This window comes from Vicugna pacos, chromosome 29, assembly GCF_048564905.1.
Source record: "Vicugna pacos chromosome 29, VicPac4, whole genome shotgun sequence".
Taxonomy (NCBI): domain Eukaryota; kingdom Metazoa; phylum Chordata; class Mammalia; order Artiodactyla; family Camelidae; genus Vicugna; species Vicugna pacos.
Genome location: NC_133015.1, coordinates 256,092 through 276,420, shown reverse-complemented (window position 1 = coordinate 276,420; position 20,329 = coordinate 256,092). Strand labels below are relative to the sequence as shown.

General features: G+C 48.6%; 1 protein-coding gene and 1 non-coding gene across 2 annotated transcripts in view; one reads left to right on the top strand and one right to left on the bottom strand.

The window, feature by feature from the left end:
• Positions 1–8,917: 8,917 nt before the first annotated feature.
• Positions 8,918–20,329, top strand: part of LOC140690213 (cytoplasmic dynein 2 intermediate chain 1-like) — a 51,199-nt gene continuing 39,787 nt past the window's right edge. The window contains 3 exon segments of the mRNA XM_072951692.1: positions 8,918–9,042; positions 11,276–11,425; positions 17,712–17,796. Of these exon segments, the coding sequence (XP_072807793.1) occupies positions 8,978–9,042; positions 11,276–11,425; positions 17,712–17,796 (300 nt within the window). The 5' untranslated portion in view covers positions 8,918–8,977.
• On the bottom strand, positions 19,332–19,392 carry LOC140690298 (small nucleolar RNA SNORD44). The gene has a single exon (XR_012065511.1). It is a non-coding gene; the product is annotated as a small nucleolar RNA SNORD44 (small nucleolar RNA).

Below are 20,329 nucleotides of genomic sequence, written 5' to 3'. Positions count from 1 at the left end.
TGTGGAGCAGAGAGAATTCTCTCTTTGTGTAATCCCCAAACCACCTGCCTTTTGCTGGGCTGTGGGCCCGCATTTGTGTGCAAAGGTTTCAGATGCTCCGTGATTTTACCCTGTTTCCGACCAACTAAGAATGGCCCAAATGAGGTCACTCCAAGGCCGTCTGTACCTCTGCTGATTTCTCATCTAAGCCTTATTGGTCTGGAACAGGTGTATTTGAGGCTCAAAGGGCTTCTCAGCATGCAGAGTAACCAGAAGGAGACTATGTCTCCCTGAGGAGGTAATTCAGACAAGCCTTGTCCCGCAGATAACCCGCTAGCTCCCCATCCTGGGGGTGGCCTCTGGAGGGCACTGCTGGAACTGCCACATCTAAGACTACAGTCCTTTGAGGGAGTCTCCCCACCCACACCCCTACCTTCCTTTCCCCCACTGACCTTCCCAAACATCCCCACCCCCAGGGTGAAGTCCAACTGTCTGTGGGATAACGGGCTCTCTCTGCTACTGCTTGAAAACAGTTCATTCTTTCTTAACACTGTTTCGGTTGGAATTGCAGCCAGACTTCCTGTGTGTGTGTGTGGTTGGAGTGAAGGAGGCTTTGGAAGCTGGGGAGGGGACAGAGGCAATGACACCTCTGACACACCAATTGCACCCAGCCCAAAGACCTTGTTTTCTCTCTCTTTAAAATTTTAAAAATTAATTTTGAATTATGCAGGTAACTAACATCTGGATATGTTTCAAATAAAATTAAAATAGCACAGATCACTTTGTTTGTCCGTTTATTTATTTTTATTAAAGTATAGTCAGTTACAATGTGAAATATCACAGATCACTTTAAAGATCCCTCTAGATCAGGTTATTACACCATTTCCAATTACTACATTCCCGTCCCCCAACTGCTGAGCCATAAACGCTGTTGCCATTTCCGTGTTTGTCCTTCCAAATCTTTTCACTTTACATTCATTCATAGATATAGATCTGTGGGAAATATCCTTCCCCCTTTACTTTTCCCATAAATGATGTCACAGTATACATACTGTTGACAGGCATACCTCTCTCACGCAAACATACCTCTTGCAGATCTATCATGTACTACTTAGAGAACTATCTCACTTTTTTAACTGTTACCTAGTATTCTTTAGTTGAGTAATCTACACCTCCCATTATGCGACCATTCTTCTATTGATGGAAGTTGACTTTTCCCATTTTTCACTATTAAAAATGTTGTAGCAAGAGCCTCTTTGTGCACACACACAAGTGTTCTCCAGGGTAAAGATTGAGAGGTGGGCCACAGGTTTTGTGCATTTAAAATTTTTAATAGTGGGAAGGGTACAGCACAAGTGGTAGAGTACATGCTTAGCATGCACAGGGTCCTGGGTTCAATCCCCAGTACCTCCTCCAAAAAATAAATACATAAGTAGAACTAATTACCTCTGCCACAAAAAATTAATTAAATAAATAAAAATTTAAAAAAAATTTAATAGATATTACCAAACTGTCCTCCAAACTAAAATTCTCATAGGCAAAGATTGGAATCACATTATTGTGATTCTTTTTTTTTATTTCCTCAATTAATAGTGAGATTAAGCATCTTTGTATTTGTATTACCTTTTCTGTAAATTTCCTGTGTTTAGTTTCGTCTATTTTCCTATTGATAATCACTCTTTTTATTGATGTGCAAAATTATTATGTATTCTGGATAAACAGTAATCTGTCAGCTGTCATGTATGTTGCTAATATTTTTTCCAGTTTGTCATTTTTCACTTATGTTTTTCATAGGGTCCTAATTTTGAGGTGGTTAAATTTATCAATCTTTTCCTCTGTAGATTTTCCTTTTCAGACTTGTTTAAGAGGATTTCTTCCTTTTTCAAAATCATAAACATATTCTCCTGTATATTCTTCTAATACCTTATTACTTTGATTTTTCACATTCAGATTGCTAAAATGTCTGAATTTTGTGTGTGTGAATAGTGTAAGGTAGAGGACTACTTTCATTTTTTTCCAAATGGATAACCAGTTGTCCTAATGTCTTTAATTGAATAATCTGTCATGTCTCCACTGAATTGAGACACTACTTTTATCACTGACCATAAATGTGTATCTATTTCTAAACTATCCTATTCTACTGACCTACTGTTTATCGAGTCCTATGTCAATATCTCATCATTACAATTACCATAACTTTCTAATGTTTTGATTTCTTACAAGATAAATTCTCCTTCCTATTCTTCTTTTCCAAAAAGAATCTTCAACATTCTGACATATTTGCTTTCTCTTGTGAATTTTTTAATGTCTAGTTCCATCAGAAATCCAAATGAGATTTTTATTGAAATTGTATTCATTGTATACATAAATTTGGTGACAATTGGCATCTTTATGACATGAAATCTTCTCATCCATGTGCATTCATTCATTTAATATGTATTTACTGAGCAGCTCTGTGCCAGCACTGTTCTGGGCACTGGGAATAAAGCAATTAACAAATTACTCGCTCTCATGGAGTTTACATTCTTGAATAATAAAGTACATCATTTTATTTTTCTATCTTTATATTCTTCATTGAAATGTTACTGTTTTACCTTCCTGTTAGGTTTGTTCCTAAATACTTTCTTTTTGAAGAATGTATCCAGATTTGGTCTTTAAGTTTCTCTGCAGAACTTATAAACATTCTCTTTCCCTTAAAAGCTTTCAAGGTAAGTATTTTTAAAGAAAAAAAATTTTAGTACGCTTCTTTTTATTCTTTTTAGAAGGTAGATTCATAGATCTGAAAAGCATTGGACATTTTTAACCTTCTGAAAGGTCGCACTCTTTATTTAATGAATAAGATTTTTAAAAATTTAAGTGAATATTCAAACTTATGTTAGTTTCAAAGCATGGTTCCCAAATTTGTTTAGGGTGTATGGTAAAGTTAAATACAAGTTAAATTACATGATCATGCAAATGTCTAATGGTTATTCAGTAAACTCCATTTATACTTGTGGTTATTGGGGGTGGGGGTGGGGGATGGGTGGTAAGCTTCCATAAGACAAAGTTCTACAAAGTAGCACTAAAAATGAGAAGCACTAAACTCAAAAGTAAAAGAATTCAACAGCATCTTTACCAATCAGACTGGTTAAAATTTAAAAGGACTAATAATGCCGATGTAAGTAACCATGTGAAAAAATAAGTGTAGATTGGTTCCATGCCATGGGACAGCAATTTGGCAATGGCAGTCAAAATCCAAAATGTAGACTTGTTCTGACTCAGCAATTCTACTTCTAGGAAGGAATTTTTCCTTCAGATGCATTCTTAGGAAAACAGAAAGATATCTGCACAAGGGTGTTCACTTCAGTCTCATTTGCAACAACCAAAAGACTAGAAACAAGTCAAAGAGCCATCAAAAAATGTTGCCATATTGTGGTACATCCACCTAATGGTAATGTTTTATGCATCTTTTAAAACAAATGAGGGAGGTCTATATGTAGCAATACAGAAAGATGTATTACTGAAGGAACAGAGCTAGTTAGAAAAGACTGTATGCAGCATGATGAAATTCATACAAAACACACAGACACACATACACACCACTCACACACACGCCCACACCCATATCTTAAAATGCACAGATGGTTTGATCCCAGGATCAGCATCCCCCAAAATAAATAAATAAATATAAAAATACATAGGAAATTCTAGAAGCAGGCACAGAAGCCTATTACCAGTGAGGAATGGAACTGAAAGGGCTGAGGAGGAGGAGGCTTTTACTTAAAATCAATGCCCCTCTGTTTGATAGTTTTACCAGGAAAATATAACAATTTTATCTGAGAAGAACTAATAGTCTCTCCCTCCACCTTAACCAAAAGTAGCAAACTTTGATTTGTTTTACATAATCTGCAGTTTTAGATTATGTTTGCCTTGGTTTCTTAATATGAGACCAAACATTACCAAAGATCAAAATGGTAACCTTGGCAAACGTGGCACTGGGGATTAAGTGCTTCTTCTGTGGGAGGCTTTGGTTATGTGGCTGATAATTTGACTAAGTATAGACTTCAAGTTCAAATTTCTTGCTCTTTGGCACTTGGAAAATACTGCTCCATTATCTTTATGCATCTAGTATTGCAGTTAAGTTCTCCATTACCAGAAGACTTCTTGTTCCTGAAATACAGATGTTAGCCCTGATTTCAGGCAAAGCAGAATGAAGATGGGCTGCAGGATCCATCAGCCAAACTTGACCATGGAGATATCACAGAAGTGAGACATAGAAGTGAAATTGTTGGACAGCAGAAAATAACAAGAGCTGTGGGAAATCCCCAGGGAGACAGAAAGAGCCTGGGACATGGTGAGGGGAAGACAGACTGAGAAGGGAGGAGGGAAGGGCAGAGGGTGGGGCTAAGGAGAGCTTCCCAGTTGTGCCCTCCTCTCTGCAGGGTGTTGCCCTCATCAGATCAGTGCCTGTCCTGCAGGGATTGCAAGGCAGGGAAACAGCTCTTCGAGGCCAGAAGAAGTTTGCATGGGGGGATGTTACCTTGGAGGTTTGGGAGTAGAAATAACAGGTCCTTTCCTCTGCCCTGAGAACTAGAGTATCATGACCCAAGGGGAAGTTCTTGTCTTGACAGAGATACATGGAGATTTCCCAATGGATGAGGACCCACTGTTGGGAACAGGTGGGAAACAAAGAATGGATGAGCCCAGATTGTAACCGCAGAGTCTCTCTACTCCAGCGTATGAGTCTCCCACCATCCTCACCATGACCCCCTTACCTTTGCCCTGTACACACGTCTCCACTCAATAAAAGGGGCACATCCTGGGGAATAGGCGTTCATCCTCCTCCCAAGTCATGACCAAATGGAATTTATCCCAGAAAAGTAAGGGTTGGCTGAACACTTGAAAATCAATCAATGAAATTTGCCATAACTAGGAAAGAAAAACAGAAAAAAACAGTATGATTTCTCATTAGATGCAGAAAGGTCATTTGAAAAAAATCAAAATCTGTTACTGATTTTTTTTTTTTTTAGAACCTCTCTGCAAACCAGGAATAGAACTTCCTCAAACCTGACGAAGGGCATCTACAAAAAAAAAAAAAAAAACCCAAAAACCTATCACTGATATCATACTGGTGAAAGACTGAGTACTTTTTCCCTAAGGCCAGGAACAAAGCAAGTGAGTCTACTCCTGTGATTTCTATTAAACATTGTACCAAAGTTCTATCAGTGCAATGAGTCAAGAATAAGAAATTAAAATATCAAAATTTGAAAGGAAGAAGTAAAGCTACTTTTTTATATACAACCTGATCACATAAGTAGACACTCAAAGAATCTACAAAAAAGCTATGAGAATAAGTGAGTTTAGTAAGGTTGCAATACACAAAGCCAAAATACAAAGAATCAGAAATTGAAATTTAAGGTAACAATACTATGTATAATGTAATATAAATTTATATTTATGATAGTATCAAAAATACTAAATAATTAGGAGTAAATCTGACAAAAGATGTGCAAGATCTGTATTGAAAACTACAAAACATGGCTAAGAGAAATTAAAGACATAAATAAATGGAGAGATGTATTTGTTCGTGGATCAACATTTGTTCAAATGTCAATTCTTCCCAAATTGACCTGTTTGTTTCATCTTGTCTCTTTGCCTTAGTAGTTGAGAATCTTTGCAGAACAGTTGGGTGGGTACTGCTGCTGGCTTGGAGGGTTTCAGTGAGAGAGGGAAGAGGGGACCACGTGTGGCATTTTGATAGCTCCTCACCTGAGCAGTGTTTTTTTGTTTCTGCCCAGTGTTGCCAGCCACCTAAAGTGCTGTCTGGTCTCTGATCCATGCTGCCATTCCCACTGTTCTCATCTAAAGGCAGTCATCCTCACCTTTGCCCCTTGGCCCATGGAGAGAAGGAGGATGTGCGCCATCCACCTGGGGCTCCTCATGTAGAACCTCAACTAATCACGCTGTCAGCAGCCCCTGTGGTCCTTCTGCTGTTTGTGCCACCTCTCAGCGTGGAGCTCCACGCAGAACTCTCCCTCACGCGCCCTGTTTCGAGGTTTCTAAGTGCGATCTCCCATCTGCTCTGTCTGCTGGAATCCTGTCATTTCTAGTCTTCCTCGAATGGAACTATGCGTGGTGTTTGTGTGTTTGGTTGGTTTTTATTACATCTACTAGAATTTGGTTCAGGAGACTCAAGATTGCAGTATGTGTTCAGTCCCCTACCTAGAAACTGGTGCCTGCTCTCTTCCTGCTTCCCCGCCCCCTTCCCAGGCCTCTTTTGCCCCAGGACCCTGACCTGGCTCTGCGACCAGGAGCCCAGGAAGCTGCCAGACCTTCTTTGAGGAAAAGAATTCCAGAGCTGCTTGGTCTTCTTGGTGTTCATTAGTTTTGCCCCAGTCACACTCAGCTGTTAACTTCTGGGTTCTAAAGTCAAAGTCAAAGCCCACCATGACCCAGCCCCTCCAGGAGTCCCTCATCCCAGGTAGAGTCCAGCATGGGTGTTGTGAAAATAGACTTTATTATAATAAAATGTCTGTTTAAACAAATGCCCTCACCACTCCACACCCCTGGAGACCAAGGTGGGGGTGGGGGTTCAGTCAAACAATCTCCCACCACAGCGAAGGAAACATGCAGAGAGACACTCACCCAGCCAGAGGGTGGGGTGGGGTGGCTAGGGTGAGGGGCGAGAGCCCCCCGCCCCGTTCTGAACAGGGAATGTATGAAAATAGCTGCATAAATCTGTCCCTTTCCCCAGCCCTCGGACTCCGACAGGCGCCAGAGGAAAATGATGCAAAAGAGAAGTTGAATCCAATGAGCAAAATAAGGCAAACCCAATTCCTGCTTTCAGCCTGCTGGCCCCGGGTCTTGGGTCTCGGGCCAGGAGGGTGGCTGGCAGAGGGGGAGTGAAACGGGGCGGGTTCAGGCCTCTTGGGCAAGGGCCTTCCCCTCTCCTGGCGCCGTGCAGTGGAGGCGAGATGGAGGGAGCTGGACTGAGGCACTGAGTATGTACATATATACACACGGCCCGCCCGCCTGCCGGAGAATCCAGTGCAAACTTTCCTTCAGGGGAGGAAGACATGATGAGGGTGGCCAGCGCCACCAGAGGAACAGGCCCCTCTCGCACAGGGTCCCCATCCCAGGCATGTGGAGGCCAAGGCAGGTCTAGCACAGCATGGTGGACACTAGGCGGAGGTGGGCGAACCAGGAGTCCCAAGTCCATGGCCAGGCCCTGACTGAGGCGCTCAGGCTCAGCCACCGTGGCCGATTGGCTTCCCCACGCTGGGGCTCAGGTCCCCCTCCTGGAGGAGGAAGACACCCAGCCAGAAGACTTGTCGAGCTCTGACCTTCAACGAGTCTGCCTCCCACCCAAGTGCCACAAGGGGAACTCGGGAGGAAGAGGGCCCCCCTGCAGCCAGGAGAGTGCACTGGGGCCTGAGCCACTCCTGCTGCCGGGATGGCCACGGCGTCCTCACTCCTTCTTCCCAGAGCCCAGTTTCCTGAGGAGCTGCTTCCCTTTGGAGAGGAGATCCCACACCTTCTTGCTTGGGCCCAGTGGCACCCCCAGCTCAATCCTGGGGAAGCGGTCAGGGCCAGGAGCACAGGGCCAGCCTGGAGGCACTGAGGGCCCTTGTGTTGAGTCCGCGCAGTCCTGGAATGTGAGAGACAGGGGGCAAGGTCAGGGCCCGACTCCCCACCCCAATTTTCCTCCTTTACCCCACAACTTCAGGAGCTGCAGCACCCCCAAGTCACAGACTCGTGGGAGAACCAGGGTCCCCAACCCTGCCACTGCCCCACACAGAGCACAGAGAGGTGAATGGGTGCAATGATGCTGAGGGAGCACTGAGGTGAGAGTCCAAAAGGACAGGAGAGGAGTCTCAGTTCTGCTTCTGCTCACTTGGGCCTGGGCAAGCACCCACCCACACCAGCATCATTACATACTTCTGAGTATCTCTAACGCCAGATACATTTTCCAAACTAAAAACTATGATCATTATTTTTTTCATCAGAGTCCATTAAATCATTTCTTTCCGTTACTGCCCCGACCCCCTGCTGTAACATTTAGAAATTGGTTTTGGGAACCAGATTTTGGAAAACCAAATTCATAGTTGTGAAAATGAAAACTTCCATATTCTGTTTTTGAAAAGATGCGGCCATTATTACATTCATCTTATTATAGTGCATTGCCTCATCCAATCATAGTGATATTTTGGTCAAGGAATTTTAGTGACCAGTTATACTTGATTATAAACTATAAAGCAAGTGATACATGTCTTTGTATGATGTAATTCAGTGGAGATCAGAATAGTCTAACATACTGAAAACATTTCTAACATTAATTTGTAAATCTTGAATTTTTAAGAGGCTTATTTTGTTCTCTTGGCTGAATGAATACTTGAATTGGTTGAATTGAAATTGATAATTCTCATTTAAAAATAATTACATTCCAGAAACATACTTTATATTAAATGGAATTGATGATTTTTACTTACTTACATTGTTTATATAAATAAATATTAATTTAATTCTGATGATTGGCTTTAAATATTTGTATTACTAATTTTATTTTCTATTATTGTAAAATAATAGATATAATGTACAATAATCTTTCTGAGAAGGATTCTATACTATTATTTAAATTAAAAGATTTAGTATATATTGCCTGAAGTATTTTTATTTGGGCCTTGAAATGTTCTTGTAAAGAAATACTCCACAATTCTTGGTGGTAAACATGTCTCTTCTTTAATGTGTGCCTCATATTTATATAGCTTTTATTCATTCATCTTATTATAGTGCATTGCCTCATCCAATCACAGTGGGGCTGCGTTTCTTCAGGCGGCGCAGAGGGCAGCCTGACCCGGGGTCCTTGGAGCGGGCGCCGTGGCCACGCCCCCTTCCTGGGGGCGGGCCCTGCCTTGTTCCAGTGGCTTCCAGAGAGGACCTACGCCGATGAGGAGCGGAGCGGTGAGCGCTGTGTGTTCTCCAGGCCTCTCCACGAACGTGGAGTGGCTCCTGGGGCCCCATGGACGCGGAGTCAGAAGAAAAGGGGTGTTGGAGCCATCGAGGGCATGGGTACTCTTCGAAAAGGTAGGCCCCGCGAACGGCTCCACGAAGCGGCGGCGGCGGCGGCGGCGGCGGGCGGGAGGCGGCGGGCGGCGGCGGCAGGAGGCGGCAGCGGCGGGAGGCGGGAGACGGCGGCGGGAGGCAGGTGGTGGCGGGAGGCGGGCGGTGGCGGGAGGCAGCGGCGGCGGGCGGCGGCGGCGGCACCCAGCACGCTGCTGGCATCGCTGTGTACGAACAAGGGCCCGGTTCCCGCCGCGCGGAGCGGGAGCGCGGCGGGCTGTGGGCGGCAGCGGGCTGCGGCGGGAGGCGGCGGCGGGCGGCGGGAGGCGGCGGGCGGCGGCGGCAGGAGGCGGCGGCGGCGGGAGGCGGGAGACGGCGGCGGGAGGCAGGCGGTGGCGGGAGGCGGGCGGTGGCGGGAGGCAGCGGCGGCGGGCGGCGGCGGCGGCACCCAGCACGCTGCTGGCATCGCTGTGTACGAACAAGGGCCCGGTTCCCGCCGCGCGGAGCGGGAGCGCGGCGGGCTGTGGGCGGCGGCAGGCGGCGGGAGGCGGCGGCGGCGGGCGGCGGCGGCGGCACCCAGCGCGCTGCTGGCATCGCTGTGAACGAACAAGGGCCTGGTTCCCGCCGCGCGGAGCGGGAGCGCGGCGGGCTGCGGGCGGCGGCAGGCGGTGGCGGGAGGCGGGCGGTGGCGGGAGGCAGCGGCGGCGGGCGGCGGCGGCACCCAGCGCGCTGCTGGCATCGCTGTGTACGAACAAGGGCCCGGTTCCCGCCGCGCGGAGCGGGAGCGCGGCGGGCGGCGGCAGGCGGCGGTGGGAGGCGGGAGACGACGGCAGGAGGCGGCGGCGGCGGCACCCAGCACGCTGCTGGCATCGCTGTGTTCGAACAAGGGCCCGGTTCCCGCCGCGCGGAGCGGGAGCGCGGCGGGCTGCGGGCGGCGGCAGGCGGCGGCGGGAGGCGGGAGACGGCGGCGGGAGGCGGGGGCTGGCGGGAGGCAGCGGCGGCGGGCGGCGGCGGCGGGCGGCGGCGGCAGGAGGCGGGCGGTGGCGGGAGGCAGCGTTGGCGGCACTCAGCGCGCTGCTGGCATCGCTGTGAACGAACAAGGGCCCGGTTCCCGCCGCCGGAGCGGGAGCGCGGCGGGCTGCGGGCGGCGGCAGGCGGTGGCGGGAGGCGGGCGGTGGCGGGAGGCAGCGGCGGCGGGCGGCGGCGGCGGGCGGCGGCGGCAGGAGGCGGGCGGTGGCGGGAGGCAGCGTTGGCGGCACTCAGCGCGCTGCTGGCATCTCTGTGAACGAACAAGGGCCCGATTCCCGCCGCGCGGAGCGGGAGCGCGGCGGGCTGTGGGCGGCAGCGGGCGGCGGCAGGCGGCGGGAGGCGGCGGCGGCGGGCGGCGGCGGCGGCACCCAGCACGCTGCTGGCATCTCTGTGAACGAACAAGGGCCCGGTTCCCGCCGCGTGGAGCGGGAGCGCGGCGGGCTGCGGGCGGCGGCAGGCGGCGGCGGGAGGCGGGAGACGGCGGCAGGAGGTGGGCGGTGGCGGGAGGCAGCGGCGGTGGGCGGCGGCGGCGGCGGCGGCGGCACCCAGCACGCTGCCGGCATCGCTGTGTATGAACAAGGGCCTGGTTCCCGCCGCGCGGAGCGGGAGCGCGGCGGGCGGCGGGAGGCGGGAGACGGCGGCGGGCGGCGGGCGGTGGCTGCGGCACCCAGCACGCTGCTGGCATCGCTGTGTACGAACAAGGGCCCGGTTCCCGCCGCCGGAGCGGGAGCGCGGCGGGCTGCGGGCGGCGGCAGGCGGTGGCGGGAGGCGGGCGGTGGCGGGAGGCAGCGGCGGCGGGCGGCGGCGGCACCCAGCGCTCTCCTGGCATCGCTGTGAACGAACAAGGGCCCGGTTCCCGCCGCGCGGAGCGGGAGCGCGGCGGGCGGCGGCAGGTGGCGGCGGGCGGCGGGAGACGGCGGCGGGAGGCGGGGGTTGGCGGGAGGCAGCGGCGGCGGGCGGCGGCGGTAGGAGGCGGGCGGTGGCGGGAGGCAGCGTTGGCGGCACTCAGCGCACTGCTGGCATCGCTGTGAACGAACAAGGGCCCGGTTCCCGCCGCCGGAGCGGGAGCGCTTCCTGACACGTGTCGGGGAAGCGGTCTGAGAAAGGGAAGGCATAGACGGCTCCGGTGAGGCGCCAGCCTGCTGCGGCCAGAGGCGGGCGGCGTGAGAGCCGAGGGGAAGGAGCCAGCCCCGTGGAAACCCACTCCTGTGAATTCATGGCCCGATAGGTGTAAAGAAAGAAAAGACTTGCGAGGGGCGGCCGAAGTGCCCTGTTTCCGGAGGTGCCGTTCCCGAGGAAGCCTGAGTCAGCGGTCGTCGCCAGGAGCTGGCCTTCCCGGACGGACGAGGGGACAGATCACCGTGAGAACCAGGGCCCGGTAAGGTTCCGTCCCCGGGGGGCTCAGAGCCGGGAGAGCGGGGCGGAGGGTGCTGAGGAGCAGGCGGGGCAGGATCATGAAAGATCTACTGTATACTTGGCTGCTTTGCTCTTTGCCAAAGTTATAAGGGGTGACAAACTTTTTGAAAAGGGCCAGATAGTAAATATTTCAGACCTGGCAGGGAACATAACATCTCTGTCAAATATTCCTTTTTTATTTTTATTTTTTTACGGTTCTTTCTTTAATTGAAGTAGAGTTGATTTACAGTGTTTGGTTAATTTCTAGTGTACAGCATAGTGATTCGGATATATGTATTCTTTTTTGTATTCTTTTCCCTTATGGTTTACTACAAGATTTTGAATATAGTACTCTTGCTCTGCAGTGGACCTTGTTGCTTATCTATTTTGTATATAGTAGTTTGTATCTGCAAATCCCGAACTCCTAATTTATTTCTCCCTTCCCCCTTTCCCCTTTGGTAACCATGTTTGTTTTCTATGTCTGTGAGCCTGTTTCTGTTTTATAAATAAGTTCACTTGTCATATTTTAGATTCCACATATAAGTGATAGCATATATTTTTCTTTGACTTCACTTAGTATAGATAATCTCTGGGCCCATCTATGTTGCTGCAGATGGCATTATTTCCTTCTTTTTTATGACTGAGTAGTATTCCAGTATTATTATTAATTTTTATTACCGTTATTATTATTATTATTATTATTATTATTATTATTATTATTACAGATCTTCAAACACATTAAACCCGTTTGTCACTTGCAGGCTGGATTTGGTCCACAGGTCAGCTTCAGCTTGCTGACCGCTGAAGAGAGTGGGAGGCATTGTAGACATTTAAGCAGGAAAGGACGTTATCAGATTTGTGCATTGGAAAGCGTACTCTGGTGGCAAGCAGTGTGGCAGAGATTTGGTGGGGCTGAGGTGTAGGGAGAGTTAGGTCAGAAGGGATGTGTAGAAGAAGACTCTAATCATGATGGTCCAGGGAGAAATAATGAGGGCCAGGACCAGGGTGGTGGCAGTGATGCCAGTGACTTCTTCATAGCTGGGCTGGATCACACATGCAGGAGTGAACGGGCATGTCGTAGTGCTACCTTTCTCTCTTCCTCCTTCCCAACTCCAGGAGACATCTTCTTGTCCACCTAGGGTGTGAGTGACTAGCAGAGGAAGGATACCTTAGCTTAAGTCCTGCTGTGTCCAGGCATAGCTTCACCCTGGGGCACAGCTTCACCCTGGGGGACGTGCCCATCCCTTTCCTGTGGACCCCACATGCCAGGTTCTCCCTCCAGCTTGTGGCAGCCATAGGAGGGCAGCTCCCATCCCTCCTGCCCCCTCCTCAGGCTTCACACTGGGCTATGCCTAGTCTCCTCTTCTTTGAGACCAAAGTCTCATTTTTCTCTTGAAAATAAGCATTTCCCCAGAATATCTCACTGTGTGTGCCGCCTCCACTTTAGTCTAATTGCCCTCAGTGCCAGGCAGCTCAAGCCTGACACTTCTCACCCCGCTTCTTCTGTTTACTTCCAAGAAGAGTTTCCTGTTTCAGGTGTAAAAGATAGGACTAGGGCAGAGGGACCCCGGGCAGGGTGGAATCACATCTTATCCTTTTGCTCGGTGCCAATGGCAATGGCCCTCCTTGTGGGAACCGGGCTGTCTCCCCGCAGACAATTTGTGTACGTGGTCTTTGCATGTTTTTTGGCACTTAGATTTCTGAAGCTCCTCACTGATATGGGTCCCTTTTATCCCAGGCCCCATCTCACCTCCCCTTACCTGCTAGTCCTCCTTTCTCTGTAAGTGCCTCTCTCATCTCTTCAGGGTTAGCTTTCTCCCCCCAGGACACGAACACATTGTTTCCAGATTTTCTCACTGTTCCCAGGGTAGAACTCTTGCCCTTTTTACTTGTGTTTCCTTCTCAAATACTTCCTTGCAATTTCTTGAATTATGTTTTAAATGGTGAGTTGCTCATTCTGGTCGGATTTGTTTTCAAATACTTCAAATATCTGTGACAACAGGTTACGTTTTCACTTTCCCCTTTTCTGCTTTTTTACTTGATAAAACTTTGCTGTTGTCTTTGGAGCTACAAGCGGCTCCCCTTCAGCAATGCTTGGTAGGGGTACAGGCCTCATTGTATTGACTCTGGTCCTTGTTTATGTAACTTAGTTTTGAGCATAAGTACCCTCACTGATAGATCACTGAGCAGTGTTTCCACAGAGGATGTCTTCTCCTTTTGCACAGCTGCTTTAGTCAGTGGCTCTGCTCTCTGGGCTTTTCTTTATTATTATTAAACTCATGAAGCAGAGCCGTTACATTTAGCGCAAGTGCCCTCTGTTGTAGCTGAAGACATTCCCCTGTTCTGGATTCTTTGGAGGTCGCCTACCTCCCTTGTTCCAGAATCAACCTCGGGACAGAACACATTTTCTTGGTTGCTTCCTGATGGAGACTGGATTTAAGGGGTAGAATCAGAGGAGCTGTGGTTTGTGCAGGCTGAGAATCCAGAAGCGGGTTCTCTTTCTCCATCCATGTGAAGCTGGGTCAGGCAGGAGGAGGCTGTAAGCGGCCTGCCTCTCCCCTCCTAACCTCTGGAGCTGACGCTGGGCTGGATCACGGTGGGCTGTGGGCGGGGAAGTACAGCTCTGGCTTTCCCTGAACCTTCCTCGTCCTGCTGAAAGATTGGGTTTGGGGCCTGCTGATTAGGGACTGTGGTTTTGCTGGCGATTTTTCTTTTCCAGGAAAGACCTCCAAGCTAAGGAGCAAGTGTGAACACTAGCCTTGCTTGGATGTGGTACTTTTCAGTGAAAATCACAGCATTTCATCTTATTATTTGCACCCTTTGCTCCCTGAGTCCCAGAGCAGCCCCTGCCTAAATTTCAGGCGTTCCCCAGGACAGCCGAGCCCCTGGGCACCCAGTGTGGGAATCTGAGACACAGCCTGTGGGCTGCTTAGAAGACAGGGAAAAGGTGTCCTGGGGCTTTGTAGCTTCAGAACTCTCTGCAGGGCTGCAGGGGTTTAAATTGAAAATCCAGTCCCTTACAGGCCAATATGCATTTCAAGCAGAAAGGGGATTTCAGAGATCATCAAATCTAATGTCTGTTTCATAGATGTGGAAATAGAAACCCAGAGGTCATATGTTGGATGACCCCCAGAGCAGGACTTGAAACCTAGGTCTCCTGACTCCCAACCTAGTGTTTTTCTCGTGGAGGCATTCATATAGCATGTTTGTATTTTGGTTTTTTAAATTACTATTTTTTATTGAAGCATAGTTGCTGTACAGTATTATATAAGTTATAGGTGTACACTATAGTTATTAACAGTTTTTAAAGGTTATACTCCACTTATAGTTACTTTAAAATATTGGCCTGTTTTCCTGTGGTGTACCATATATCCTTGTGGCTTATTTTATATCTGATAGTTTGTACCTCTTAGTCCCCTACCCCTGTATTGCCCTGACTAGATCAAGAGATCTCAGATGGTAGAGACAGCTGAGTCTTAAGATAAAGCTGAGGTCTTTTTGAGATATCATAGTGGAGGACAGGCAAATTCAATTTCTGGAAGGTGAATTGAGCCGATGTCCTGAGGCATAAAGGCAAAAGGCACAAAAAGTATAAGTGACGGGTGGTTGTTGATATTAGACAACAACTGGCTATCAGGAAACTGTAGGCCCTGCCTGAAGGCTGTAGAGAACAAACCATGGGTTGAACTGATAAACAAGCTGTGAGAAATGTCACATAGCTGGCTGAATGAGAGATGCCTACTTAATGTGTCCAGCATGGACTGCTGGATAGCCAGTGACGGGTAAGATCCTCAGAGGAGGACAACCTAAGACAGGCACAGCCGGCTGGACCGGAGATGGCCTACCCAATGTGTCCAGCATGGACGGCTGGATAGCCAGTGACGGGTAAGATCCTCAGAGGAGGACAACCTAAGACAGGCACAGCCGGCTGGACCGGAGATGGCCTACCCAATGTGTCCAGCATGGACGGCTGGATAGCCAGTGACGGGTAAGATCCTCAGAGGAGGACAACCTAAGACAGGCACAGCCGGCTGGACCGGAGATGGCCTACCCAATGTGTCCAGCATGGACGGCTGGATAGCCAGTGACGGGTAAGATCCTCAGAGGAGGACAACCTAAGACAGGCACAGCCGGCTGGGCAAGAGATGGCCTACCCAATGTGTCCAGCATGGACGGCTGGATAGCCAGTGACGGGTAAGATCCTCAGAGGAGGACAACCTAAGACAGGCACAGCCGGCTGGACCGGAGATGGCCTACCCAATGTGTCCAGCATGGAAGGCTGGATAGCCAATGACGGGTAAGATCCTCAGAGGAGGACAACCTAAGACAGGCACAGCCGGCTGGGCAAGAGATGGCCTACTCAATGTGTCCAGCATGGACGGCTGGATAGCCAGTGACGGGTAAGATCCTCAGAGGAGGACAACCTAAGACAGGCACAGCCGGCTGGACCGGAGATGGCCTACCCAATGTGTCCAGCATGGACGGCTGGATAGCCAGTGACGGGTAAGATCCTCAGAGGAGGACAACCTAAGACAGGCACAGCCGGCTGGACCGGAGATGGCCTACCCAATGTGTCCAGCATGGACGGCTGGATAGCCAGTGACGGGTAAGATCCTCAGAGGAGGACAACCTAAGACAGGCACAGCCGGCTGGACCGGAGATGGCCTACCCAATGTGTCCAGCATGGACGGCTGGATAGCCAGTGACGGGTAAGATCCTCAGAGGAGGACAACCTAAGACAGGCACAGCCGGCTGGACCGGAGATGGCCTACCCAATGTGTCCAGCATGGACGGCTGGATAGCCAGTGACGGGTAAGATCCTCAGAGGAGGACAACCTAAGACAGGCACAGCCGGCTGGACCGGAGATGGCCTACCCAATGTGTCCAGCATGGACGGCTGGATAGCCAGTGACGGGTAAGATCCTCAGAGGAGGACAACCTAAGACAGGCACAGCCGGCTGGTCAAGAGATGGCCTACTCAATGTGTCCAGCATGGACGGCTGGATAGCCAGTGACGGGTAAGATCCTCAGAGGAGGACAACCTAAGACAGGCACAGCCGGCTGGACCGGAGATGGCCTACCCAATGTGTCCAGCATGGACGGCTGGATAGCCAGTGACGGGTAAGATCCTCAGAGGAGGACAACCTAAGACAGGCACAGCCGGCTGGACCGGAGATGGCCTACCCAATGTGTCCAGCATGGACGGCTGGATAGCCAGTGACGGGTAAGATCCTCAGAGGAGGACAACCTAAGACAGGCACAGCCGGCTGGGCAAGAGATGGCCTACTCAATGTGTCCAGCATGGACGGCTGGATAGCCAGTGACGGGTAAGATCCTCAGAGGAGGACAACCTAAGACAGGCACAGCCGGCTGGACCGGAGATGGCCTACCCAATGTGTCCAGCATGGACGGCTGGATAGCCAGTGACGGGTAAGATCCTCAGAGGAGGACAACCTAAGACAGGCACAGCCGGCTGGGCAGGAGATGGCCTACCCAATGTGTCCAGCATGGACGGCTGGATAGCCAGTGACGGGTAAGATCCTCAGAGGAGGACAACCTAAGACAGGCACAGCCGGCTGGTCAAGAGATGGCCTACTCAATGTGTCCAGCATGGACGGCTGGATAGCCAGTGACGGGTAAGATCCTCAGAGGAGGACAACCTAAGACAGGCACAGCCGGCTGGACCGGAGATGGCCTACCCAATGTGTCCAGCATGGACGGCTGGATAGCCAGTGACGGGTAAGATCCTCAGAGGAGGACAACCTAAGACAGGCACAGCTGGCTGGAGAAAAGATGGCCTACTCAGTGTGTGCAGTGTGGACTTGGAATTGGAGAGAGAAGGCATCACTCGGTCCTTGAGGCAGTATGAAGTGGCCTTATAAGCTAAGTGAATGAATGACAAAGGAGAGAGAGAGAGGAAGAGAAAAGAAGGAAGGAGGGATGGAAGTGAGGGGAAGGAGGAAGATGTGCTTAACTCATGAATCTGAAGTCTGAGGTGGCTTGAGTGTTCAAAGCGGGCCACATTAACTTGGGCATTTAGGACAACAAGACAGAAATCACACCACAGGGCAGAAGCTGGCTTGGTGGGCAGTGACGGGCAGCCATATCTTTCTGTGTTGGTATTAAATGCTCCCTTACGATTGGCTTCTCTGTTGGAGGGGGGAGACCCAGCGAACAAGTGCTATTCCTCCTTTGCTGCTCCCTCCCCGCGGGACCAGTCCTGCACTGTTTTGCTTTTTCTTCTTTCTTTTTTCCTTTTCTCCTACCAGGTTTTTGGCATCTTTGTCTTTCGAAGAGGGCGATGTTCTGTCGGAGTTCGACAGGTGCTCTGATTGGCTCAACGGGTCCATAGATGTGAGTTTTGGTGTATCTGTGGGAGAGGGTGAGCTACAAGCGTCCTTCTGCTCCACCATCTTGCTTCTCAGGTGGCTGACTCCTGTGCCTCCTGTTAGTCAGTTACTGGTGGGGGTCACCCTCTTGGCCCCAGGACAGGTTGTAACCTCCCAGGCTTTTCGTGGGGTCTCCTGTCACTGGAGGGCAGTTCTCCAGGGAGGGGTGTCACCAAGAGCACTTAGCAGCCAAACTAAGAGCAGCTGTAGCAGCGTCCGCTGGAGGAGAGAAGGAGCACCCCCACCACTTCCTCCCAGCCCTGTGTCACGAAGGCTGAGAAGGAGAATGGCCACAGGAACAAGGATCAGGGGTCATATTGGAGAACGGGATTTGGCAGAAGGGAGGAAATGTGCAGATGGTCAGGCTTTTCTGATGCAGCCCTGCAAGTTGCAGAGTCTGGGGAGGAGGAGGACTGGTGCAGGACCTGGCAGGTGTGTGCAAGTGAGCGTCCACCTGTTGAGGGGTCTGGGAAGTCTTAGACCCTTCCCCATAATATTCTTTTCAGGAAGTGCCTTGTTTTCATGTAGAAACTCAACTGATTTTTGAGTGTTGATTTTGTACTCTATAACTTTGCTTACTTTATTAGCTCTGATACTAAGTTATTTTGTGGATTCTTCAGCATTTTCTACCCATGGGAATCACGTCATCTGTGAACAGAGTTTTACTTTTTCCTTCCCAGTTTGAATGCCTCCTTTTTCTTCTTACCTACTACTAGTAAATATTGAATAGCAGCAGTGAAAGCAGACATCCTTGTTTTGTTCCTGATTAAGGAAAAAACTTTCAGCCTTTTATCATGGAATTTGATGTTCGCTGTGAGCTTTTCCTAAATGTCCTTTATCATGTTGAGTAAGTTTCCTTATTTTGCTAGTTTGCTGACTGTCTTTATGAAAGGTGATCTAGTGGCTTTTCCCCTTTATTCTGTTGATACGGTGTGTTATATTGATTGATTTTTCTAATGATTCATTCCTGGGATAAATCTCACAGGGTCCTAGTGTGTAACCCTTTAAATATATTTTTGGACTCAGTTTGTTGGTATTTTGTTGAGGATTTTTGCATCTATATTCGTAAGGGATATTGGCTCGTAGTTTCTTTACCTCTGATTTTTTAGTCTGGTATTGGTATTAGGGTAAAATGGGCCTTATAGAAAGAGTTAGAAAGCATTTCTTCCTCTTCTATTTTTTGGTAGAGTCTGAAGAAAAATCGATGTTAATTCCTTTTAAAATGTTTGGTAGAATTCACCAGGGAAGCCAGCCAATCGGGCTTTTGTTTGTTGAGATGCTTTTGATAGCTGACTCAATTTATTTACTTAGTATGGGTTTTATTAGGTTTTCTATTTTTCAATCAGTTTTCATAATATATGTATTTCCCAGAATTTATCCATTTAATCTGAATTATCTGTTTGGTGTAGAGTCAGTTGTTCATAGTAACCTCTTGTCATCCTTTTTATTTCTGTGGCATCGGTAGAACTGTCTCCATGTTCATGTCCTTTTTTTTTTTCTGATCAGATAGAGCTAATTAAGACCTTTGTGTTTACTCAGTATTTGCTTATCATCACACAGCCCATGTTCATTTCTGATTTTATTTATTTCCATCTTTTTTCCCCCTTGGTCAGTCTAGCTAAAGATTTGTCAGTTTGCTGATCTTTTCTGAGATTCAACTAGTGTTTCACTGATACCATTTTTCCATTCTGTATTTCATTTTCCACCACACTAATCTTTATTATTTCCTTCCTTCTGCCTAGGTTTTAGGTCACACTCTCTCTGGTTCCTTAAGGTGTAAGAGTCAGCTGCTGATTTGAGACCTTCCACCTTTTTCAGATTAGGGAGTAATTGGTATAAATTCGTTCTGAGCACTATTTTTTTCTGTATTCCATAGGTTTTGGTATATTTTGCTTTTACTGTCGTTTGTCTTTGTTCTCTAATTTTCCTGTGATTTTTTTTCTTTGACTCATTGTTTATGTGCGATTTAGTTTCCAAATATTTGTCAGTTTTCCAGTTTTCCTTCTGTAAATGATTTCTAGCTTCATTCCATTGTGGTCTGAAAAGATGTTGTGTGACTTCTACATTTTTAAATACATTGAAACTTGTTTTGTGCCCTAACTTATGGTCTCTTCTGGAGAAAGTCTGATCTGCTTATAAGAAGAATGTCTATTTTGCTGATGTTGGGTGTAGCCGCCTGAGTATGTCTGTGAGGTCTAGTTGCTTTATGGTGTTAATTCACTCATTTCCCTACTGATTTTCTGTCTAGATGTTTTATGTATTATTGAAAGGGGTACTGAAGTCTTCAACTATTATTTTAGAACTGTCACATTCTCCCTTTAGTTCTGCCTCATGTCTGTGGGGGCTCTGCTATTTGGGGTCTAGATGTTTATTACATCTTCTAGATAAGTGTGAAATTTTCCAAAACCCTTTTATCAATACATAATGTCTTATTTGTTTCATGGTAACGGTTTGACATACAGTCCATTTTATCTGATACTAGTTCAGCCCCCCCAGCT